The sequence below is a fragment of the Schistocerca serialis genome, chromosome 4 (assembly GCF_023864345.2).
Source record: "Schistocerca serialis cubense isolate TAMUIC-IGC-003099 chromosome 4, iqSchSeri2.2, whole genome shotgun sequence".
Lineage (NCBI taxonomy): Eukaryota > Metazoa > Arthropoda > Insecta > Orthoptera > Acrididae > Schistocerca > Schistocerca serialis.
Genome location: NC_064641.1, coordinates 110,848,355 through 110,870,867, shown reverse-complemented (window position 1 = coordinate 110,870,867; position 22,513 = coordinate 110,848,355). Strand labels below are relative to the sequence as shown.

General features: G+C 39.2%; 1 protein-coding gene across 1 annotated transcript in view; it reads left to right on the top strand.

Moving 5' to 3' along the window:
- LOC126474134 (E3 ubiquitin-protein ligase MARCHF5-like) overlaps positions 1-18,942 on the top strand; it is an 86,381-nt gene extending 67,439 nt beyond the window's left edge. Inside the window, 2 exon segments of the mRNA XM_050101571.1 lie at positions 2,147-2,309; positions 18,167-18,942. Of these exon segments, the coding sequence (XP_049957528.1) occupies positions 2,147-2,309; positions 18,167-18,316 (313 nt within the window). The 3' untranslated portion in view covers positions 18,317-18,942.
- The last annotated feature ends 3,571 nt before the right edge of the window (positions 18,943-22,513 follow it).

Sequence of the window (22,513 nt, the reverse complement as noted above, 5' to 3'; positions counted from 1 at the left end):
AAGACACAAAGAAGATGGTAGTGGAGAAAACAGTGAAACAGTGTTGTAAGCTGTCCTCCATGTTATTCATGCTTTATATAGCACAAGCAGTGAAGAAAATGAAAAAGAAATTTGGCAAAGAGATTAAAGATCAATGACAAGAATTAGTATTTTCTAAGGTTTGTCAAAGGAATCATAATTCTGTCATACATCGAAGGACATGAAAGATCAGGTTAACTGAATCGATTATGTTTTGAAAACAGATTATAAGATTAACACCAATAAAAGTATAGTGAGAGTATGGAGTTAAAATAACTGGCAGTGGCAAAAGCAGAGAGAATATGAAATGCAGAGTGGCAACTGCAAGAAAAACTATTATTAAAAAGAGAAATATATTTGACATCAAATACGTGGACTGTATACTTATGTGGAAGTGAAATATGAAGGATAAACTGTACGGACAAAACATGATGAAATGTGGAGCTGTGGAAGAATGCTGAAGATTGTGTGGGTAAAGAGAGAAAATGGTTGTCAATTGAATGGAGGTGGGGGGATAAGCTCAATGGCACAACATGAGTAAACAAAATTATAGGTTAAGAAACATCCTCTACTATTGAGGAATAGTTAATTTTCTTGTGAATGGAAGTGGAGGTGTAGAAATTATAGTGTCTGACAAAGGCTTGACTACAGTAAGCAGCTACAAATGAATGTAGGTGGTTAATAATAATATTTCTTAAACCTTTAATAATTTAGTACAAGTCACTTATTGTAGATAATGGAACAGAGGAAAAAAATTGTCTCTTAATTATGTGCAAATACGATGAAAATCTTGTGTTCTAATTTCATTCGCACTGTCTCACTCTCCACACACAGTTTCATCCACACAATTATTGTTGCTTTTTGTTAAGCTCAGTTCAACAGCTTTCTGGGTATGAAACAATAGAAACAGGGAAGCAGCTTGTAACATACCCAGGGAAAATGCGGTACATATGTTCTCTGCACAAGTACTCCATAAAGACAGTAACAGGGGCTGGACGTTTAAGAGATCACTTGCCTAAATTCCACATGCCTGGTTTTCCACAGTGGTTGCTCTTCTCTTATTGCACTGCCCAGTTAGATGTTTCCTATAATAATTTTTATCCAACAAGATGCAGAGCTACTCACGCAAATAATACTGACTTAGTCTGATGGAATTCAGTATATTCTGTTACAGACATACACACAGGGTTGAGCTGCTCTCTCCACAATTAACGTCATTCCACAGTTGACGTAGTCGGTAGTTACAGTCCAACAGCATAATCCATTTTGATGTACTAAAGTTGTTGTAAGTAATAGGATCCAATTCAAATACTAAGTAATAGTATCCAATTGAAATACGTGCAACACAGAAAACACATGAGGTTCGCTGTTCAGAATGTGCTTTATAAGTCAATGTAAACCACAGTTATTCCAGTCAGTACTAAACAATTCCTTCGTTCATTACAGGAGCGTCCGCATGACCGAGTCACGATGTGGATGTTTCAAAAAGTAGGTGTGCAACATCTGAAACAAGAAAGTATTTATGCTCGTGACATTCAAACAGTCCAGCCATACATGTTTGTATCACTTGGAACTTGTAATTAGTCAATCCAGTTCAGGCTATCTTCCCATAACCATCCCAGTGTGATTGATTATTGAACTCCTGACATGACATACGAGATCTGAAGTAGTCACCGTTTAGATATTGAGCCATGAACACTGATATGAAATGTTCAACTTATGTGGCAAAAATTTTTAATTACGTCACAATGACTTGAGAAATGTGTGCTGCAGACACAGCACAGCATCACCTCCCCACAGTAACTGAGCTACGACTACCCATGCATTCTACCCTTGCCAGAGAGGCAACTATCGATAGGTTAGCAGTACAACAGTACACTTACAAGCAATTTGGGTAACGATATTTACCAGCGATGAAGAGACTTGCACGGCATAGACTAAACTGTAGAGCTGCAGCGAATCAGCCTCCTTACCAAGAACAACAGAAATGTGCAAATAAAGGGTACTCTGACATTTTGATTAATTTCAAACCTCTCTTTCACTGTTTTCACAGTTACCAGTGTACTGTTTTTCTTTATCAGTTTGTCTGCTTACCACGATTGAAACTCCCATAATTTTTTCATTCCAGGCCTTCAGAGGGAACACGGAGCAGTGTAGAATTTCCTCCCATGAATGATCCCGTTTCTGCAACACGGGTGCTTTGTGGAGCACTTTTATTGCCAACTGTGGCATCATTAGTTGGAAACATTTTCTTCGAAACTGTAGAGTCAAATATTCATCGAACATTGTTGGTGAGTGAGTGTATTTTTGTGGCAAATGAGTGGTTTTGGAAAGTATATTCATGTGCATTTTTCAAGTTACTTGGTCACTAGGCATTTTATAATGTGTCATTGTGAGAAATACTGAATTAAAGAAAATTTGATCCTGCAGGTAAGTGAACAGCTGTAAGCAGGTTCTCAGTCACACCTCATGTTTTTGATGGGCTCCAGTAATATCTTAGAAATTGTGACTAATATTTGGGGCTAAAAATCATAGATTCCATACTTGTGTGGTGTCCCTGTAGCTACATAAAACTGTAACAGTCAACAATAAATTTGCCATTTTCTATGTGTAAAATAAGTAATATTACTTGGGTGTACAGATATTTACCTCCCTATCTGATGAATTGGGGGGGGGGGGGGGGGGACCCTGCGTGTGTACTCCTTCAAAGTAGTGCAAAGAAAGAAGTCCCTTTGTGCTAAGTTGGGATAATTTGCAGGACGGTTCAATATATCTCAACAAAAACCATTGTGAGCTTGAATGTTTCCCACGGTCAACTGAATATTATGTACACACACACACACACACACACACACACACACACACACACACACACAAAGCAATGTCATAAAACTGTGACATCCATCTGCCAAAATCAAAAAGCTGACCCTAACAAAATATTTCACTAAACACAGTGGACAAGTCGTGGTGGGCTACGGTCTGCTAACATAATGTGACACTGCACAGTGTGCATATTTGATCAACATAGGACAATAAATCACACATGAAAACAAGACAACATGCACATGTGGACAAAGACATGCAACTAAACTAATTATGTATGTATATTTAAAGAAATACATGAGAACCAGCAAGTGAGGAGAATAGGAAGATACAAGGTTGGCAAAGAAATGACTTCTATAAAACCAGTCGCATTTTACTGAAAAATAGTGCTTTTAATTGTTAATTTTGAAAGATATTGAAAAAACACAATTCAGTGTTAAGTGCAACTTCAGTTATCCAAAAGACAGTGACTATGAAAAAGTAACATAACTGTAACAAAATTATTAAGTCAATATAAAGTACTTTTTGGCAATAGTTCGTGTTGGTGAGCTCTTGTCTCTTCACTCAGTTGACGCTGTTGGCGATGTTTGCATTGTTGGTCCATAATCTGTGAGCATATAGTCCAGTATTTATTGCTGTCTTGCTGGCCATCCATTGTGAATATAGCAAGAGTGAATGATGTTTGTAGAATTGTCTCATGTAGCACATCTACATGCAGCAATGAAAGTAAGGTACACTTTATTCAGTTAACGCATAATGTATCTCGATGTCATAATGAGTGGCCACCTTCGGTTGTTTGCAGATGACGCTGTCGTTTATCGACTAATAAAGTCATCAGAAGATAAAAAAAAACTGCAAAACGATTTAGAAGAAATATTGGGATGGTGCAAAAAGTGGCAGTTGACCTTAAGTGACGAAAAGTATGAGGTCATCCACATGAGTGCTAAATGGAATGCGTTAAACTTCGGTTACACGATAAATCAATCTAATCCAAAAGCCGTAAATTCAACTAAATACCTAAGTATTACAATTACGAACAATTTAAATTGGAAGGAACACACAGAAAATGTTGTGGGGAAGGCTAACCAAAGACTGTGTTTTTTTGGCAGGACACTTAGAAAATGTAACATATCTACTAAGGAGACTGCCTACACAACGCTTGTCCGTCCACTTTTAGAAAACTGTTGTGTGGGATCCTTACCAGATAGGACTGACTGAGTACATCAAGAAAGTTCAAAGAAAGGCAGCACGTTTTGTATTATCGCGAAATATGGGAGAGAGTGTCACAGAAATGATACAGGATTTGGGATGGACTTCATTAAAAAAATGGCATTTTTCGTTGCGACAGAATCTTCTCACGAAATTCCAATCACCGACTTTCTCCTCCGAATGCAAAAATATTTTGTTGACACTGACTTACATAGGGAGGAACGATCACCAAGATAAAATAAGGGAAATCAGAGCTCGTATGGAAAGATATAGGTGTTCATTCTTCCAGCGCGCTATACGAGATTGGAATAATAGAGAATTGTGAAAGTGGTTCGATGAACCCTCTGCCAGGCACTTAAATGTGATTTGCAGAGTATCCATGTAGATGTAAACGTAGATAATGTTTGCTAACCATTACAGGTCACAGTTTCAAACTTATGATTTTCCGCTCAATCGCGGTTTGGGACCTTTCACAATACAACTGTCCGTGATAAGAAAGTACATTAATATACTTGTAATTTGAATTAACACTTCATGGTTTGCACAAAACAATCCATACTGTGAACAGTTGTCACTGTACGCTTACATAAGTCACATGTGGACAAACACTCGCAAATAAACTAATTATCTATGTATATTTAAAGAAAGATTGTCATACCATGCATTTAGGATATTTGTTTATTTGTTTGCGTCCATATAACAATCAGTTTTCAGACATTGTCATAGATTTTAGTTCACATGTACAAAGGTTTAGTTAACATACATAAGTGCACACATGGACATAAATAGTGAAGGTAAAAATATCTTGTTTCAAAAACAAACTGCTATATACACTGTTTTACAGAGAGACTCTACTGCTTGAAATATAAATGCATGTATTGATGTAATGTGCGAAGATCATAAATTATCATTTTTGTGTTGCAAAAACAAACTTATGCTATATACACTGTTTTACAAAGGGAGATTACAACTTGAAATCTTCTACTGAATAACAGCTTTTCTCTATTAATAAATACTTAAGTTTACTCTTTAAAGTGTTGAAATTAGCTGTATTGAGGTCAGGAAATGCATTACCATTATTCTGTTTAATTTTACAGTGTCTCGTGACAACTGCAGTGCCTAAATAGAAACATAGTTGTACAAAGAAATAAATTTACAAAGCTCATCCAGAAATAACACTTTCAATGTATCACATAAAAACAGCAAGAAAACAAGGAAAAAATCGCAGGAAAAAGAAAACAATGCATTTATCTCTTGATGTAGTGTCATCTTTACAGTCCTTTATTTTCTGAGCGCATGAAACTGACTTTTATTACAAAACAGAGGATATGTGGTGAAGTTTGCTTTGCAAAAAAATAAAATAAACCAGATATCAAACCAGAAACAGTTGTTTAACACCACATTGCTCTGCTTGACATGGTTCTTGGAGAAGATATGCTTGCTCCTTTCTTTGTCTTGTGAACTGGCCAGTTTTGCCATTGTGGTCAGCGTTATGCCTTAATATGTAAACTGCAATGCAGGTTGGTCCAACCTCCGCCCTCCCCCCTGCATATGTGTGTGTGTGTGTGTGTGTGTGTGTGTGTGTGTGTGTGTGTGTGTGTGTGTGTGTGTGTGCGCGCCCACACACACACACACACACACACACATTGTCAGAGAAGACCACAATTTTGTACATGTCGGACTCTTAATTCAGAATGATCTTGAGAAGTACTTTACAGAAACATATAAAGAAACAGAAATATTTAGAACAAAATGGTAGATAAAAGTTGTAGCATGTAGAAACAGCAAATAAAGTAAAAGTGCCCTTTGCTTGTTAATGCCTGTTGTGTGGATAACAAGTGTAAAGAGTTTGGCGTTCCATGATTTCCCTGAAGCAATTGTCAGTCTATTTGCTTTTAGTAGAAAACTGCCAATTCCCTATCACCACTTCTCCCTTACTTCCGTTTGTGCTCAGTCTTTAATAACTTTGTTGTAACAGAGATGGTGAACCCTAATCTTTCTTTCTATGGATTAGAACAAAAACTAAGAGTGCAGTTGTCAAATTAAAGGTGGCTTTAGAGTTAAGAGAGGTCCAGTAGTGACTAATTACTAAAAAAGTATGTAAGTATTTCTTACTTGTGGCGTGACATTACATTTTTGCCGTCTATGGAAAAAAATATATATATATATATGAAAAGCTTCTAAGCTGTGTTTATATCTGGTATTAGAATGGAGAATTCTTATACACATCAGTGTGAGCACAGAGATCGCCACCACTCATCAGAAACACGGTGCTGCCAGATCTTCATTCAGTCATTTCACAGCACAGTCTCCCATACCATTCTCAAATGACTACACTTGTACTCTCCTTCTATAATGTGTTTCCCCACTAATGTAGTTATATAGTCTGTCATTGACTGTCATTTTTACTGTCTCCCTTCCAGCCACGCTATCACTAGTGAAGAATCCTAATGTAGTGTAAAATTTACTAGTTCAAAGTCTATTGTCAGATTTACATAAATGTAATCTTATATGCAGCCTGCTAAAATGTTCATTAATTTGATTCTCTACAATGTATAAATATAAAATTATTTCTTATATATGTTAAATTATTGGGTTTACAATATTACTGAGTTAGTCTTCTCATAACTAGTAAACTAAACCACATGGAATTATACCAGTAACTTATTACTAAGGTGTAACAGGTGTTACTGTGTATCATTTTTCATCTATACTGTGTCCTTAACTTAGAACTACAGTTAAACATTCACACAAGAACTCTGCACGGCTCTTACTTTCATGTAATAGATGTGGGATGAAGATAATGAAGTTCCTAATTTTGCATACTGTGGTGTGTATTCATAAATTGTTCAGTAAGTGTTAGTGGAATTTCCATTTCGCTGTTGGTGGCTTGGACTCTTGAGTGTAGCTGTTCATTTAATTCTACAATAAGTGCTTCTGCAGATTTTTCTCCTCACATTGACTGCACCAGCATGTCTGAGCTGTGGGTCAGTAAACTTCCTTCTGCCTCAGATTAATACAGTAGGCAGCACTCAGCTGTCCATAGCTGGACATTCCTATCGGAATTACTACACACTAGGGTAGCATTTCCTAGGTCCTCTGTACATGGAAACCAAATTACTCACTACGCAAAGTTCTTGTTAGCTAGTCGAAGTGCTCACAGCTCAGTGACACAGACAACATTTAAAACTTCCTGGCAGATTAAAACTGTGTGCCCGACCGAGACTCGAACTCGGGACCTTTGCCTTTCGCGGGCAAGTGCTCTACCAACTGAGCTACCGAAGCACGACTCACGCCCGGTACTCACAGCTTTACTTCTGCCAGTACCTCGTCTCCTACCTTCCAAACTTTACAGAAGCTCTCCTGCGAACCTTGCAGAACTAGCACTCCTGAAAGAAAGGATATTGCGGAGACATGGCTTAGCCACAGCCTGGGGGATGTTTCCAGAAACATCCCCCAGGCTGTGGCTAAGCCATGTCTCCGCAATATCCTTTCTTTCAGGGGTACTAGTTCTGCAAGGTTCGCAGGAGAGCTTCTGTAAAATTCAATCGAAGGAAACTAGCACAACTTGCCAAGACTTTTTTTTAACATCAATTAACCTTTCGAATTGTATGACTCCTACAGTGAAAAGGTGCAAGGTCTCTTAACCCCAAGTCATTTAAAAAAGTTTTGCACCACATTCCGTGTGTGTCAAAATACATGGTGGACAAAACAAGAAATTAGAGGTCTGTAAAAGGAAGATCAGATTCTTATTATGGTCATATTCACAGTCATTTTATATGGAAGATGAAGGAGACTTCTCACCAGAATGCAAACAAGGGAGGTGCTACAACAGTTTAAGGAGAAAAAGTGGTGAAAGTTTAAAGATACAAGACTCCCAATATTAAAGAGACTTTTGCCATGTACAAGAAGCAATATACACTACTGGCCATTAAAATTGCTACACCATGAAGATGACGTGCTACAGACGCAAAATTTAACCAACAAGAAGATGATGCTGTGATATGCAAATGATTAGCTTTTCAGAGCAATCACACAAGGTTGGCACCGGTGGCGACACCTACAACGTGCTGACATGAGGAAAGTTTCCAACCGATTTCTCATACACAAACAGCAGTTTACCGGCATTGCCTGGTGAAACGTTGTTGTGATGCCTCGTGTAAGGAGGAGAAATGCGTATCATCATGTCTCCGACTTTGATAAAGGTCGGATTGTAGCCCATCGCGATTGCGGTTTATCGTATCGCGACACCGCTCCTCGCATTGGTGGAGATCCAATGACTGTTAGCAGAATATGAAATCAGTGGGTTTGGGAGGGTAATGCGGAACGCCGTGCTGGATCCCAACAGCCTCGTATCACTAGCAGTCGAGATGACAGGCATCTTATCTGCATGGCTGTAATGGATCGTGCAGCCACATCTCGATCCCTGAGTCAACAGATGGGGACGTTTGCTAGACAACAACCAACTGCACGAACAGTTTGATGACGTTTGCGGCAGCATGGACTATCAACTCGGAGACCATGACTGCGGTTACCCTTGACGCTGCATCACAGACAGGAGCGCCTGCGATGGTGTACTCAATGACAAACCTGGGTGCATGATTGGTAAAACGTCTTTCCCTCACCCCCCCCCCCCGCCACCCCCCCCCCCCCCTCCCCCCTCCGGATTAATCCAGGCTCTGTTTACATCATCATAATGGTCGCATCCGTGTTTGGCGACATCGTGATGAACGCACATTGGAAGCATGTATTCGTCATCACCATACTGGCATATCACCCGGCGTGATGGTATGGGGTGCCATTGGTCACCTCTTGTTCACATTGATAGCACTTTGAACAGTGGATGTTACATTTCAGATGTGTTACGACCCGTGGCTCTGCCCTTCATTCGATCCCTGCAAAACCCTACATTACAGCAGGATAATGCACGACCGCATGTTGCAGGTCCTGTACGGGCTTTTCGGGATACATAAAATGTTCGACTGCTACCCTGGCCAGTCCATTCTCCAGATCTCTCACCAATTGAAAACGTCTAGTCAATGGTGGCCGAGCAACTGGCTCGTCAAAATACGCCAGTCACTACTCTTGATGAACTGTGGTATTGTGTTGAAGCTGCATGGGCAGCTGTAACTGTACACGCCATCCAAGCTCTGTTTGACTCAATGCCCAGGTGTATCAAGGCCATTATTACGGCCAGAGGTGGTTGTTCTGGGTACTGATTTCTCAGGATCTATGCACCCAAATTGCGTGAAAATGTAATCACATGTCAGTTCTCATATAATATATTTGTCCAATGAATACCCATTTATCATCTGCATTTCTTCTTGATGTAGCAATTTTAATGGCCAGTAGTGTACAACGTAATACAGGGTGTTTCAAAAAAGACTTTACAGCTTTGAAAGTGCATATAAATTACTTCATAGTACCTACAGAGGTGTCAAGTTGTAGGGAAATACATCAAGTTTTGTCTCGCATAGTTTGCTAGTGCCGAATTGCATTGTAAGGAGTGCTAGCAGCAGTTGCGTTAAAAATACATGTCTTCACTAGACCCAAGCGTGCTAGATGTCTGTTTTGGTTTGAAGAATTGAAGTTAGCGACAACAGTTCCATACCAAGTATTCTAAAGATCCTCGTAGTAGGCTTACAATCTATGAGTGGCATAAATATTTTGTAGGAACAGGGTGCTCGGTAAGACTTGGGAAATCATCAGGTCATCCAAGCACATTTGATGACATCATTGAGCGAGCAGGAGAACGTTTTGTCAACAGCTCTACAAAATCGAGCTGGCATGCATCTCGCGAACTGCAAATCCGACGTACAACTGTTTGGCGTGTGTTAAGAAACCGTTTGCATTTGAAACCATACAGATTTATGATCGTACAAGCAATAAAAGACATTGACAAATTACTCGCAACTACTTCTGTGCAGATACGTTAAATCGATTACAAGAGGATGATCATTTCTTGGACAAAATCATCTTTTCTGATAGGTCGACTTTTCACTTAAGTGGCAAAGTTAACACACACAACTGTAGTATATGGGGCAGTCAAAATCCACATCAAACATTGCAACATGTTTGTGATAGCTATAAACTGAATGTTTTTTGTGCATTGAGCAAGAACAAAGTTTAGGCCCCTTGTTTTTCCGTGACAGAACGATCAATGGGATGGTGTACATAGATATGTTACAACAATTTTTGATACCACAGATCAGTGAGGATGAGCAAGTTACACCTGCAGTGCTACAGCTAGTTAGGGAGGAAATCAACTTCTGATGGGACATGTGCATGATAACCAACGGAAGCCGCATACAACATCCTTAGTTTAAGGTAAAAAACTTGACGTGTTTCCCTAAAAAGATAAACTAAACCGAACTGTATATCTTCCTTCAATAAATTTATACGTATTTTTAAAGTTGTAAAGTCCTTTTTGAAACACCCTGTACAATGGAAGATCAAAATTTAATCCACTAAGACGTAAGTGGGTGGTTTCACACTGTACTGATTCTCTACCACGACAGTGAGTGGTGAGCAAAGTCTGATTGGGATGTAAGATTTCCTGTGATTTAATCTTGCTCAATTTAATATTTCAGCACGCTCACAGACCTCTTCTAATCAAACTACTTTTCTCAAAGTGCTGCAGGTACTTCCGGAAGTTAAGAGGATGATCCCAATATCAGACTCTCAAAATAAAGATGAGTCTTCTCATTATCGTCATCTCATATATTGTAATCTTGTTTACAATAACTGTGCATTACAAAGCAATTACATCATGCAGATCCCTGCAAAAACTTTGATAAGGACATAGTCCAAAAATTCTGCTTCGTTGATAGATGTCAACTGAATGTATCTCTATAAAAATTTTCTCTTCTTCCCATGACGTCATTGGCTTTGCCACGGCCTTTCTTGCTCTATGGCGTGCACCATATCTCCAAAATATGGATCGGCCACACGGAATAAACTGCCCAATCAGCAGGTACCGCAAATGTGGTATAATGTTTATTGTAGCCCCAGCTTGCAGATATGCTGTGTCTATCCATCTCACGATACACACACATAAATAAAACAAACATCCAAACATAGATTACCTGATACATTATGAAAATAAACTTTTTATAGTGACTGTAATCATTCATCGGTTTAAAAAAGCCTGTGCAACACTTCACGTCATCAAAGTGATATGTTATACTACCACAGCCATCTAGGAGATGTCTGTGTATTGTGTGCGTTTTGAATTTCATTAGATAACGCCGAAGAACTTATTGAACATATGACATACCACACCATGGTTGGATGTGTGAAGTTCTTAGTAGTCTGTGCAGTTAGGCAAGAGTCCTGTTTGTTTCGGAATGTGGCAACTGCACTGGAAAGGGAGGACTTTCATTACAGACACCTGATGTGGAAGGCATACCAGATGACTCCCCAGAAGTTTCATATCCACCATGGAAGGAAAATAAACGAATTAAGAAAACTGTTCCCATCAACATTTTCACTGGTGGACTGGGGAAATGGTCAGTGAAAGTAGTAATACACCATCATCTGAAGAAATTGTAACAACACATTGCAGAAGTGAAGGGACTTTTACAGGCAGAAGAACTGTGTTCAATGCTTCACTGTGGTTTTGCTGAGAAATGGTCTGTGATTATGCTACAAGAAGTAAAGGGATATCATTGGAGTAATGACTTAAGTTTCAGTTTTTACTGGGGTGACATTTTCTGGACAAGACCACAAGTGTTGCAGTTATAAGTGATGACACAGGACATAAATCAGGATTTTTGCCAATGCGCAAAATTCAGCACGCGCAACCACAGGCAGAAAAGATCATTATTATTTTTAACAGTGCTCATAATTGCTCTAAAATTATTACCAGTTGTTTCACAATATAATGTAATTGGATATGTAAAAAGTCTACTCACCAAGCATAAAAGGTTATACATATGCAAGCCTTCAGGGATAGTGACCCCTTCTTCCAGCAGAAGGGGAAGAGGGGTGGAGGAGGAGGACTGGAGAGGCTTAGGAAATGGGGTAGATTTCAGAAAAGTCACCCAGAACTGCTGGTCAGGGGAGACATACCAGGCACGATGAGAAGGTAAGATGACTGTTGGGAACTGCACTGGCCAAGATTTGAAAACCTGAGAGCCTAAAGGTGGAAGACTGTGTAGTATGCAAGACAGAGATTATTACTAAAACATGCACAAGTTAATAAGAATGAAAAGCACTGTATGTAAGAGAGGTGGGAGGTGGACAGCAAAAAATAGGCAGGTCAGAAAATGAAAGGTGGAATGAAGAAAGGAGTGCTGAGGCTCAGAAATTAACATAAATTAAGACCAGGTGGGTGGTGAAAACCAAAGATGTGTCGCAGCATTAGTTTCCACCTGTGGGGTTCTGAGAAACTGGTGTCTGAGGGAAAGATGCAGGTGGCACATGCGATGAAACAGGTTGTCATGCCGATATAAAAGACCAAACAGTGTTTACATAACAGCTGGTATAGCAATAGTGAGACGGAAGAAGACGCAAAGACACAACTCGACAGCTTAAGTAATGTAGCCAGAATGGTGTGGACTGAGGATCGCCTATAACAAGACAAAGACATTAAATACCACTGCAGACTGGGAAACACCGGAAGGCACTGTGCAAATGGTGGACAAATTTAAATATCTGGGAGAATTTATAACAGGAAGGAACAGGAGCAAGGAGGGAATAACAGAGAGGATAAAGAAGATTAGGTCAGCGTTCTGCATGACAAGAGACATATACAATATAAGAATATATCCACAGAGACAAAGATATGCCACTACAAGGCAATGGTGAGGAATGCAGTATTATATGGTGCTGAGACGATGACACTAGGAAGAAATTGGGCAGAACAACTAGAGAAAGAAGAGAGAAAAATACTGAGAAAAATACTAGGTCCCAAAAGAGGTGGAGAGAGGTGGATGCGAAGACCTAGGGAAGAATTGTACCGGAACATGAGAACAATGTCTGGGGAAGTCAGACTCAAAAGGGCATGGTTTGCGGGACATGTAGTTAGGATGAGTATGGACAGAATGACGAAGAGAGTGTGGGAAACAACAGGGAGGACAAGGGGAAATACAGGAACCAAGTGGGTTGTTGAACTTCGGAAGGACTGGTTGGAATTGGGGATCAAGGTCGAAGGAAAGGAAAATTGGAGGAACAAATATACACTGACCAGTATGCCGGAGATCAATGACAAAGTAGAATACAGGAAAAGGTTAGTGTGTCCCCAGTGGAGCTGACAGGAGTAATGGAAACTGAAGATCTCGGAAGAAGAGCGGGAGAGAAGAAGAGAGAGAATGAAGAGGTTCTGGGAAAAGAAGAGGAAAATGCAGTCCACGAAGGGGCTACCCGTGGTCCTGCAGAGGCCGTAACGCAAGAAGAAGAAGAAGAAGAAGAAGAACAACAACAACAACAGCTGGTATATGACATCTCGTTTCACAGGTGGCTCTCTCTTTAATAGTATATGTTTTGCGAGTTACTAGTAGGAGGGTGCATAGGACAGATCTTTCAGTGGTATCGGTCACAGTGTAGGGAGATGGCTACAGAAGGAGCATGGAGTCTGACAAGGATATTGGGAGGATAACAAAAAGCTATTCTAGGTGTGGTAGGTAAAATCTTGGGCAGAATGGATCTCATTTCAGGATATGATTTTAGGAAGTCATGGGCATGTCAAAGTAGCTGATTAATCCAGGCCAGGATAGTACTGAGTGACAAGTGTTCCAAAGTAGTTGTTTTTTTTGGGGGGGGGGTGGGGGGGGGGCAGCAGTATCAGGAATGGATGTGATGGTCTGGGAAAGCTGCTTTTGAATTAGGCTGGTGGGGTAATTACGCCAAGTGAAGGTTCAGGTGAGAATGGTGGTGTAGTGCTATGAAGAGTCCGCATCTGAACAAATAAGTTTGCCCCAAATGCCAAGGCTGTATGGGAGGGAACGTTTGACATGGAAAACATGGCAACTGTCAAAATATAAGTACTGTTGTTTGTTAGTAGATTTAATGTGGACAAAAGTGTGTAGCTGGCTTTCTGTGAGGGCAAGAACAACATCTAGGAAAGTGGCATGGGATTTGGAAAGTCCATGTGAAATTTAATTGGGAGAAGGTATTTATAGATTCCAGGAATGTTAACAGGTCAACCTCACCATGATTCCATATGGCAATGATGTCATCAGTGTATCTAAACCAAACAAGGGACTAAAGACTTATGGATCCCAGGAAACCTGCCTTCAAGTGACCCATGAAAAGGTTGGCATAGGAAGGAGCCATCCTGGTTCATATGGCCATACCCCTGATCTGTTTGTATGCCTGCCCATACCTGTCACTGATAGGCCACTTGCAATCAACTGGAGAGGTAGTGGCAGATCCCATACTTCTTGCAGAGGAGACTGCATTCACAGGAGAAGTTAGTACTTTAGATACCTTTTGTAATGGGAGAGCTCGAGAGGGTAGCAAACCAAACAACAATTTGCAACAACTGCCAATTTTGACAGTAATCAAGGTGATTTCCACCGGCTTATGAACATCAACTAACTCGTCCCATTTGAGAACAGCATTCACAGGGGGGCTGCATTGTGGTTGGTGCAATGTTTTACAGGAGAATCAACAAATAACTTTAAACTAAGCCTGCTGATTATCTTTTAATCTGCTGGGCAAAAAATATTCTTAATTCCATCCAAGAATTAAAAAAATTAGTACACAAAATAGAATTGCTATTAAGGCAACAAAATAACGTGGTGAAAGTTACTAGTTTCCTAACTTTTGGGTGTTAGTTACTAAGACATTCAAAATAGTGTTAACTTATGATAATATACACTCCCTTTGAAAGGGAAAGGGAAATGCAACACGATATGTTAGTTATAAAATTTGCTACAGGAACTAAATCACAAACTCTGATTTACTAAAAAATAGTTTATGCAAACATCAATGATAACTTCTAAAATTCTCAAAATGTCCCTTTATCCATGTTGATATATACTGAAGTTTGGGGTGAATTATTCTTTGACAGTAACGGTAAATTGCAACCTTTGACTTGCTACCAAATAGTTAAGAATTGAATTGTGAACTTCATGCTGCCACATGGACTGGCTGCTGGACACAAGTTGCCAGCTGCAGACAGCACCATCACCATCGGTGCTCACTTATGGTTCCTAATATTTTAAAAACTGTGAATGCTCCGGTTGCTGTTGATTCAATGGGAAGGCTTCATTCAATATCAGAGGAAGAGACTGATGCAGTTGAACACATTTTTAATTCAAGCAGATTGCACATGAGTTGCATGGTTTTAAGTTTTTGAAACTTTTGCAAATTGTTTAAATCTTTTATTATGTTTGAAAAAATGTGCCGCTTATTCGTTTCAGAATAGATAAAATTCTGAGTCTAAATGAGCTTTTGATTTCATGAGACCAATATGTGAAGATGTGGCAATAGGAACTGAGTTATTGTATGGCAACATTTTAAATTGTTTATAAAACCTGTTCAACTAGAAAGTGGAAATTCTCCTTTGCAGGGAATGTTTTACTATATGGTACTACCGTATTTACTCAAATCTAAGCCACACTCAAATCTAAGCTGCACCTGAAGAATGAGACACTGAATCAAGTAAAAGAAATTTCCTGAATCTAAGCTGCACCTGAAGAATGAGACACTGAATCAAGGAAAAGAAATTTCCTGAATCTAAGCTGCACCTGAAATTTCAGACTCGAAATTCAAGGGGAGAGAGAATTTTTAGACCGCACCTCCAAATCGAAACAAAGTTGGTCCATTGTAACATGAGACACAATTTAGGTCAAATGGATGAACATACAGCTACTGTAGTTTGGTTCGAGTCGTAAGCTTAGCAGTTAAGCTTTACCAGGTAGCCATTGCTATGCGTCAGGCGCTCTGTCCATATTTATATGGGTACTCTTCCTTTTTCACATGCTTCGTCTGGTTTGAATCAATTGCTTATTATGCTTTGATCTGATAAGTGTCGTTCTCTTTGTTATAGGTGTTTGTCACTCTATGCATCAAAATGGTTCACAGGAGAGCTTCTGTAAAGTTTGGAAGGTAGGAGACGAGGTACTCGCGGAAGTAAAGCTGTGAGGACAGGGTGTGAGTTGTGCTTGGGTAGCTCAGCGTGTTCAGTCAGTGGGCTGCTCGCCCTCGGTAATAAAGAAAACTGAGTAAAGGAATCAATAATCGACCTGAATCAATGTCTTGCGATGTCCACCCAGACCAAACACAATGAACAATACTGAACCAAAGAAGGAAAAAGAAAGAAAGAAAGAAAAAAAAAGTTGATAGAGCACTTGCCCACGAAAGGCAAAGGTCCCGAGTTCGAGTCTCAGTCCAGCACACAGTTTTAATCTGCCAGGAAGTTTCATATCAGCGCACACTCCGCTGCAGAGTGAAAATCTCATTCTGAAAAGGCATTATTGTACTGTGTCATGCATTGTTTGTCGGATTCTGATAATGAGTGTTAACGACTTGTCGCCACTCGCGGCATGGCTTGCTTTTGTACACGCTACCGCGGCTAACAATAAAAAAAGAGAGAAATTGTCTCATAAGCTAAACAATGGCAAGAGACTGCTATTTGTTGTTACTTACACTGCTGCTTTCTTTGATAATGATCAACACTAACCAAATAATAGACTGCGTATTATACAAGATTTTCTGAATTAGAGTTTAGCAAACATTTTTCTCTGTTTGAAAATCTTTGCAGACTCCTCTTTCGTACATTACACTCTGTGCAGAAATTAGTAATCTTAGATTTAAAAATCTAGTCAGTTTCCTTGCTTCATTTCTGACTGTATCACCATTCAGCATAAGAATAATATAAATACAAACATGACGTGATTATATATATTCTTCCGCGTTTGCTGTTGTCTCACTCTAGTTTCATAGTTTATTAGGCAGACAGGATTTAAATGAGATAGCAGCAAACACGAAAGAAGAATACATGGCATAATGTTTACATTCTTCTACCTTTTCTTTTAATTTATTTACTGACACAGAGGTTTTGGCGTCAGTATTTATCTTTGTACCTGCAAAGCGTGCCTGTGTAGCGCTTCATGCATTCAGCAGCAAAAGTTAGTTGTGGCAGCACCTACTAACATTTTTCAGAACTTCCACTTACTTTGAACTCGATTCTAAGCCGCAGGCAGGTTTTTGGATTACAAAAACCGGAAAAAGTGCGGCTTAGATTTGAGTAAATACGGTAACTGACATTTAAAAAAAAAATTCTTAAATAAAAAAATTGGGAGGCTACGACGAGGTCTTTGACTCATATTTCCAAATCAAGGATATCATTGTAAACCTAAAATTGTAACATACATTTTGTTCAGTGAGATTTGAGGTGACCCACCTGTGTTATTTGATGTGGATTGTCAGAATCATAAACAGTTTGTTGCTGTAGAGCTGGGCTACCCAAACTGTGTTCTGCAGAATTGAACTAATCACTGAATAAAACAAGTTTTTCTCATTTTTAATAATTTATTAACCTTCAAAAGAAACAAGGTGTTCCATCAGTGTACTAGGGTTCTCAAAGTGTTCCATTGAAGGAAAAGTTTGGGAGCCCCTTCTAAAGAGCATTGAACCATTTCCTGGAGTGTAACCTCTCCAGCAGCTCCCTCTGTGGCCTTGGCATTGGTCACACTATCATCTCAAACTATTCTCGATTGATCTTCACAGTCTAGCTGGAATTAACTGAACATCTCAGACAGTGTGGGAGATAAATATTAAATAAACGTCAACTTTAAACAAACTTTATATTAACATTTAATGAAGCGTTTTCCAGAAAAATAGCAGATGTGGAAAATGCTGTTGTACTTAAAGTTTCCATAGACTATGTGGCCCTTCTAATCACATCCAGCCAGATGTGATTGTGGATTCGTACTCAGATTTACAGCAGTCTTTCATGACTTCATCGGCAGTGTATTGAGGAATATTTTGAAATTAAGTAGTCCTTTATAGGCCAGAAAGTTGTGATATTTTTGTGGCTGCAACCCAGTATCAAGAGGCAATTTTTGGTCTGAAAAATTGTATGTGATTTGACAGGCAGGTGTCAGAGCCTGTTTAGATGAGCTTTCTGTTACAATTCTTACTCTAAAATAATTTTTTCTCTCCATAGGGTGGATTGGCATTCGTCGCTGTCAAAGGTGTGTTAAGAATATACCATAAACAAAAACAGTATGTTCGACAGACACGTCGCAGAATATTGGATTACACGGAAGCGAATCGTAACGCTGTCAGAAGGGAAGCAGGAGCAGCTAATCACTGAAGTCACTGTCAGGTTATTGACTGAGAATTGGCAATTCCTTGCTGTTTGCATATTGTTGCAAATTAAAATTTCAAGTAACTGGTGTGAAACTTGCAGAGTGTGAGCCAGGTGATGAATCGAATAACAAAATTGTCCATGATAAAGTGTTTAGTGATAACTTTGTTTACAATTGTTACTGTAAAATAAATTAAAATATATGAAACTTGTGTATCATTCACTTGCTTTCATAGATATTTTTGTGTCGGGAGCACTACAACCAAAAGCAATCAGCGTTGTTTGTTTGGAAATTTGCGCCTATGATTATTTTGTGGGCTTGTAAACTTTAGTGACTACTGTTTTCTTTATACTTTTTTGAAAAGAGGATTTGGTTTATGTTTGTTTTGTTGACCCAACAAATTTGTAATATTCTTGTGGAGTATCTTAATTACACATCTTATAAATCAAATTTCCAAAACTTTAGTACCCATTGTTATTTGCAGATACTTAACAAATATTGATGTTTGTTCCTTGTTGGAGAATACTCAGTATCTTTTTAAGTTTTGTTGTTTCCTTATGGGACTGAAAATTTGTAATCCGTTTTGGTTAAACTGTGTGGTTATTGGATTAAAAACCCTGCATTAAAACTTTTTACGCAGATTAATTTGAAATAAACCAATAAATGAAACAGCTATTACTTACTGGTTCAGCATCAATTTGTGTTTGTCATTGCAATAAACAAAGAGAAAAATTACAATAACATGTCTGCTTGTCTGCCTGTGATACTGCAGTTTGTGGTCCTGTACTTTACTGAGATATCCTAGTTGTTTAATGGGTACATAACTGAGAGACAGTGTCAAAGCTTATGCAGTGGAAACAGTCATGCCTGGCTATAACCATGTGCGTGATACATGTGGCAAAAATGATAATAATTCTTTTTAAATAGGTAATTCTTGTATGTAAACAAAAACTTGGTCAATAAGTTCTCCAATCACACTGATCTGCACAATGTAAGACTCAGATAGGTATAGTAGCATAAAATATTAACATCTCGGTGGAAGTGAATGAAAGTGTGGGAATGTGTTGCCAGAGCTCTCCCATTTGTGCCCAGAAAGCTCGATGTCACATGATTTGAGGTCAGCGTGACTATAGCACCAAATGGGGCTGGCCTCACAAGAGGCAATTGAAGGTGCGGGAAAGGGTGGTGTATGCCAGTCAGTGGACAGTTATGGTGCACTTTGTTGGTGTTCTTCTTACAGCATGGTCCAGAGACATTTGGATGACTGTACACATGGAAGAATCATCACAAAAGGGAAGATGGATGAAGCCCAGGAGTTTGGTATTGCGCACAACATTGTTTCACATGAATGGGGTGCCACAGGCCCTGCCACCTGAAGGAGAGGAGGTGGTCGACCTTGTTCAACGACAACAGCAGATGACCACTGCTAAATTTTACGACAGGCAAGAAGGGAGCCACGTCTAACAGCAGGTGCAGTTGTAATTGCATTTTAAAGACTGCAAGGCACACCACCTCACACACCCACAGTGATACCTGACTGCATGGGGGTGCACTCTGGCCAATGGCTAGTATGTTGTGTTCTATTGACACCCGCTCATTGGTGGCACCTTCTGTGATGGTGCCAAGAGCATAAGGACCTGAGCTTCTAGAAGTGGGAGTCGAACACTTTTTTTGGATGAAAGCAAATTCAGTCTGAGGAGTGATTCTGGACTTACCCTCAAATGGTAAGCGGTAGGATCACATAATTCACCCAGGAACATTGTCGAATGTGATTGTTTTGGTAGTCTAGATGCTATGGTGAGGGGCACATAATGTTGCACATGTGTACTGATCTCAGTGTGCTTGAACACTGTACACTCACTGGTCAATGTTGTTGTGACACTGTACGTCCTCCCCATGCAGTTGTAATTGCATTTTAAAGACTGCAAGGCACACCACCTCACACACCCACAGTGATACCTGACTGCATGGGGGTGCATTCTGTCCTAACTGCATTTATATGGATGACAATGTGTGACCTTATCAAACAGTGCAGGCAGAGGAACTCTTGGAATGAGAGGATGACTGTCAAATAGCCTGCCTGTTCGCTCAACTTAAATCCCATTGAGCATATCAGATGCGTTGAGGAGATGTATTGCAGCACGTCCATATGCACCAACTACCACCTAGCAGCTGTCAAAGGCGTTAGTGGAGGAATGGAACACCATACTATGAGAACTCCTGGGCAATTTCGTCTCAAATCATGCAGGACGTGTCAATTCATGATCATGAATTTCTGTGGAAAAAATGTTTTAAGACATCTACATCATGTGTATTAAGAAAGTAAATATTTTCATTTTATCTTGGTTTTTTAAATGGTACAGTTCTTCGAAAAATCTGTATTTTGTAAGTAACTCTTAAAACAGTAGAGAACTAAAAACTATGCCAGATGTTTTGTTTTAAAGCTCCATCTTTGTGTTCAAATTTAGTTCACACACACACACACACACACACACACACACACACACACACTTATATGCTTTCTTTTAACTTACAGATTTAAGAAGAAGATACAAAAATTTAAAATTTTTTCTGATTTGGAAAGTCACAGAATGCTGACATCCTTGTTGTATTACTAGATACAATTGATATACTTTTTTTTAAAAAAAAAAGACCTTCTCTGTTCCAGCTATCTGTATTATGTAAATATTTACTACTAAAAATTATTTAGTTGAAAACCACCATCACAAAACTTATGAAGATTGAGCAATATATTTTTGGTTAATGTGTTAGTAGTTCAAAAATGGTTCAAATGGCTCTGAGCACTATGGGACTTAACTACTGAGGTCATCAGTCCCCTAGAACTTAGAACTACTTAAACCTAACTAACCTAAGGACATCACACAACACCCAGCCATCACGAGGCAGAGAAAATCCCTGACCCCGCCGGGAATCGAACCCGGGAACCCGGGCGTGGGAAGCGAGAACGCTACCGGTTAGTAGTTACTGCAGTCAAAGTGGACAATATTTTTCTATGTAAAGCATTAAAAATTTTTCAATATTCTGCATATTTCGCATAATTGAATTTTTAGTGTAAAATATGTGTGTTGGCAACACTGTTTCCAGCTCTCTTCTGTTCGTAACAAACAAGTGAGAACTTGCACATGAATCATTGAACTTTTTGTTCACTACAATGTCAGTGAGGAAATACAGTAGTGAAAGGGTGAGGTGTATGGACTGAAAAACACACACAGGAAGGTGATGTTTAAGAAAAGAGAAAACTCTTCACAATTGTTTGAAATATGTGAGAGGCATTGCAGAAATATCTTGGCCCTCAATTGATTTTGTCACCATCACATCTATTGTGCAGGAATTCCTATACTCACTACAACAAGAAATTTATTGATAAACCACCTGAACTATCACCATCACCAGAATGTGAAACAGAAGAAGACACTATAGATGTTTATATTCCTGGGTGAGAAGTTGTTAATGTGTTGGATGTTAGCATTTGTGTTGTAGCCCAAAATATCCCCCCCCCCCTCCCTCCCACCACCTTAAATGCCCAGTCAAGATAAGAAGTACAAGAAAAAAAATTGTATGTATAAAGAAAGGTGGTAGCACTTGAAACAAGTTTTACACAAGCAACATCTTCGAAACTTAGTTAGTTGTATAATGTAGATGCACTTGGTGCCAAACCAGAAGGCAGTGACGTGTGCCCAGTGTGATGTATTGTTTCAAAACCTAAACACTGCTATCTCAGCATCTACCTATACCGAGAAGGTCCAGTTACTGACACTGATACCAGGTGGCTATTCCAAGCAGCAGATACATGCCCACTTCCTCACATCATGTAATTTCAAAAGCTCGTAAAATAAAGAATAAAAACCATATTTGGGCATGCCCAGATTCCTACTGTGGATCTGCATTGCAAGATGATATGCTTAATGTTGCCCTGGAATATTACCTTAGGTGATAACAAGGATTGCAGCAGAAGTCATAATCAGGCTAATGTTACCTCTGTTAGTGGAAATGGTGAAAAAGGTAAAAAGATGTATGGCAAGATCAATAAGAGAAGCATATCTCCTAATGAAAAAGGTGAACTGGAATCGATAACTGGTCGCACAAATTCTACTGTTTATCACCAAAATGGATAAGATGTCAGCAAGTGAAGGAGGTATGCACACGCATTTATTACACTAAACAGAAACATTTGTTTCACC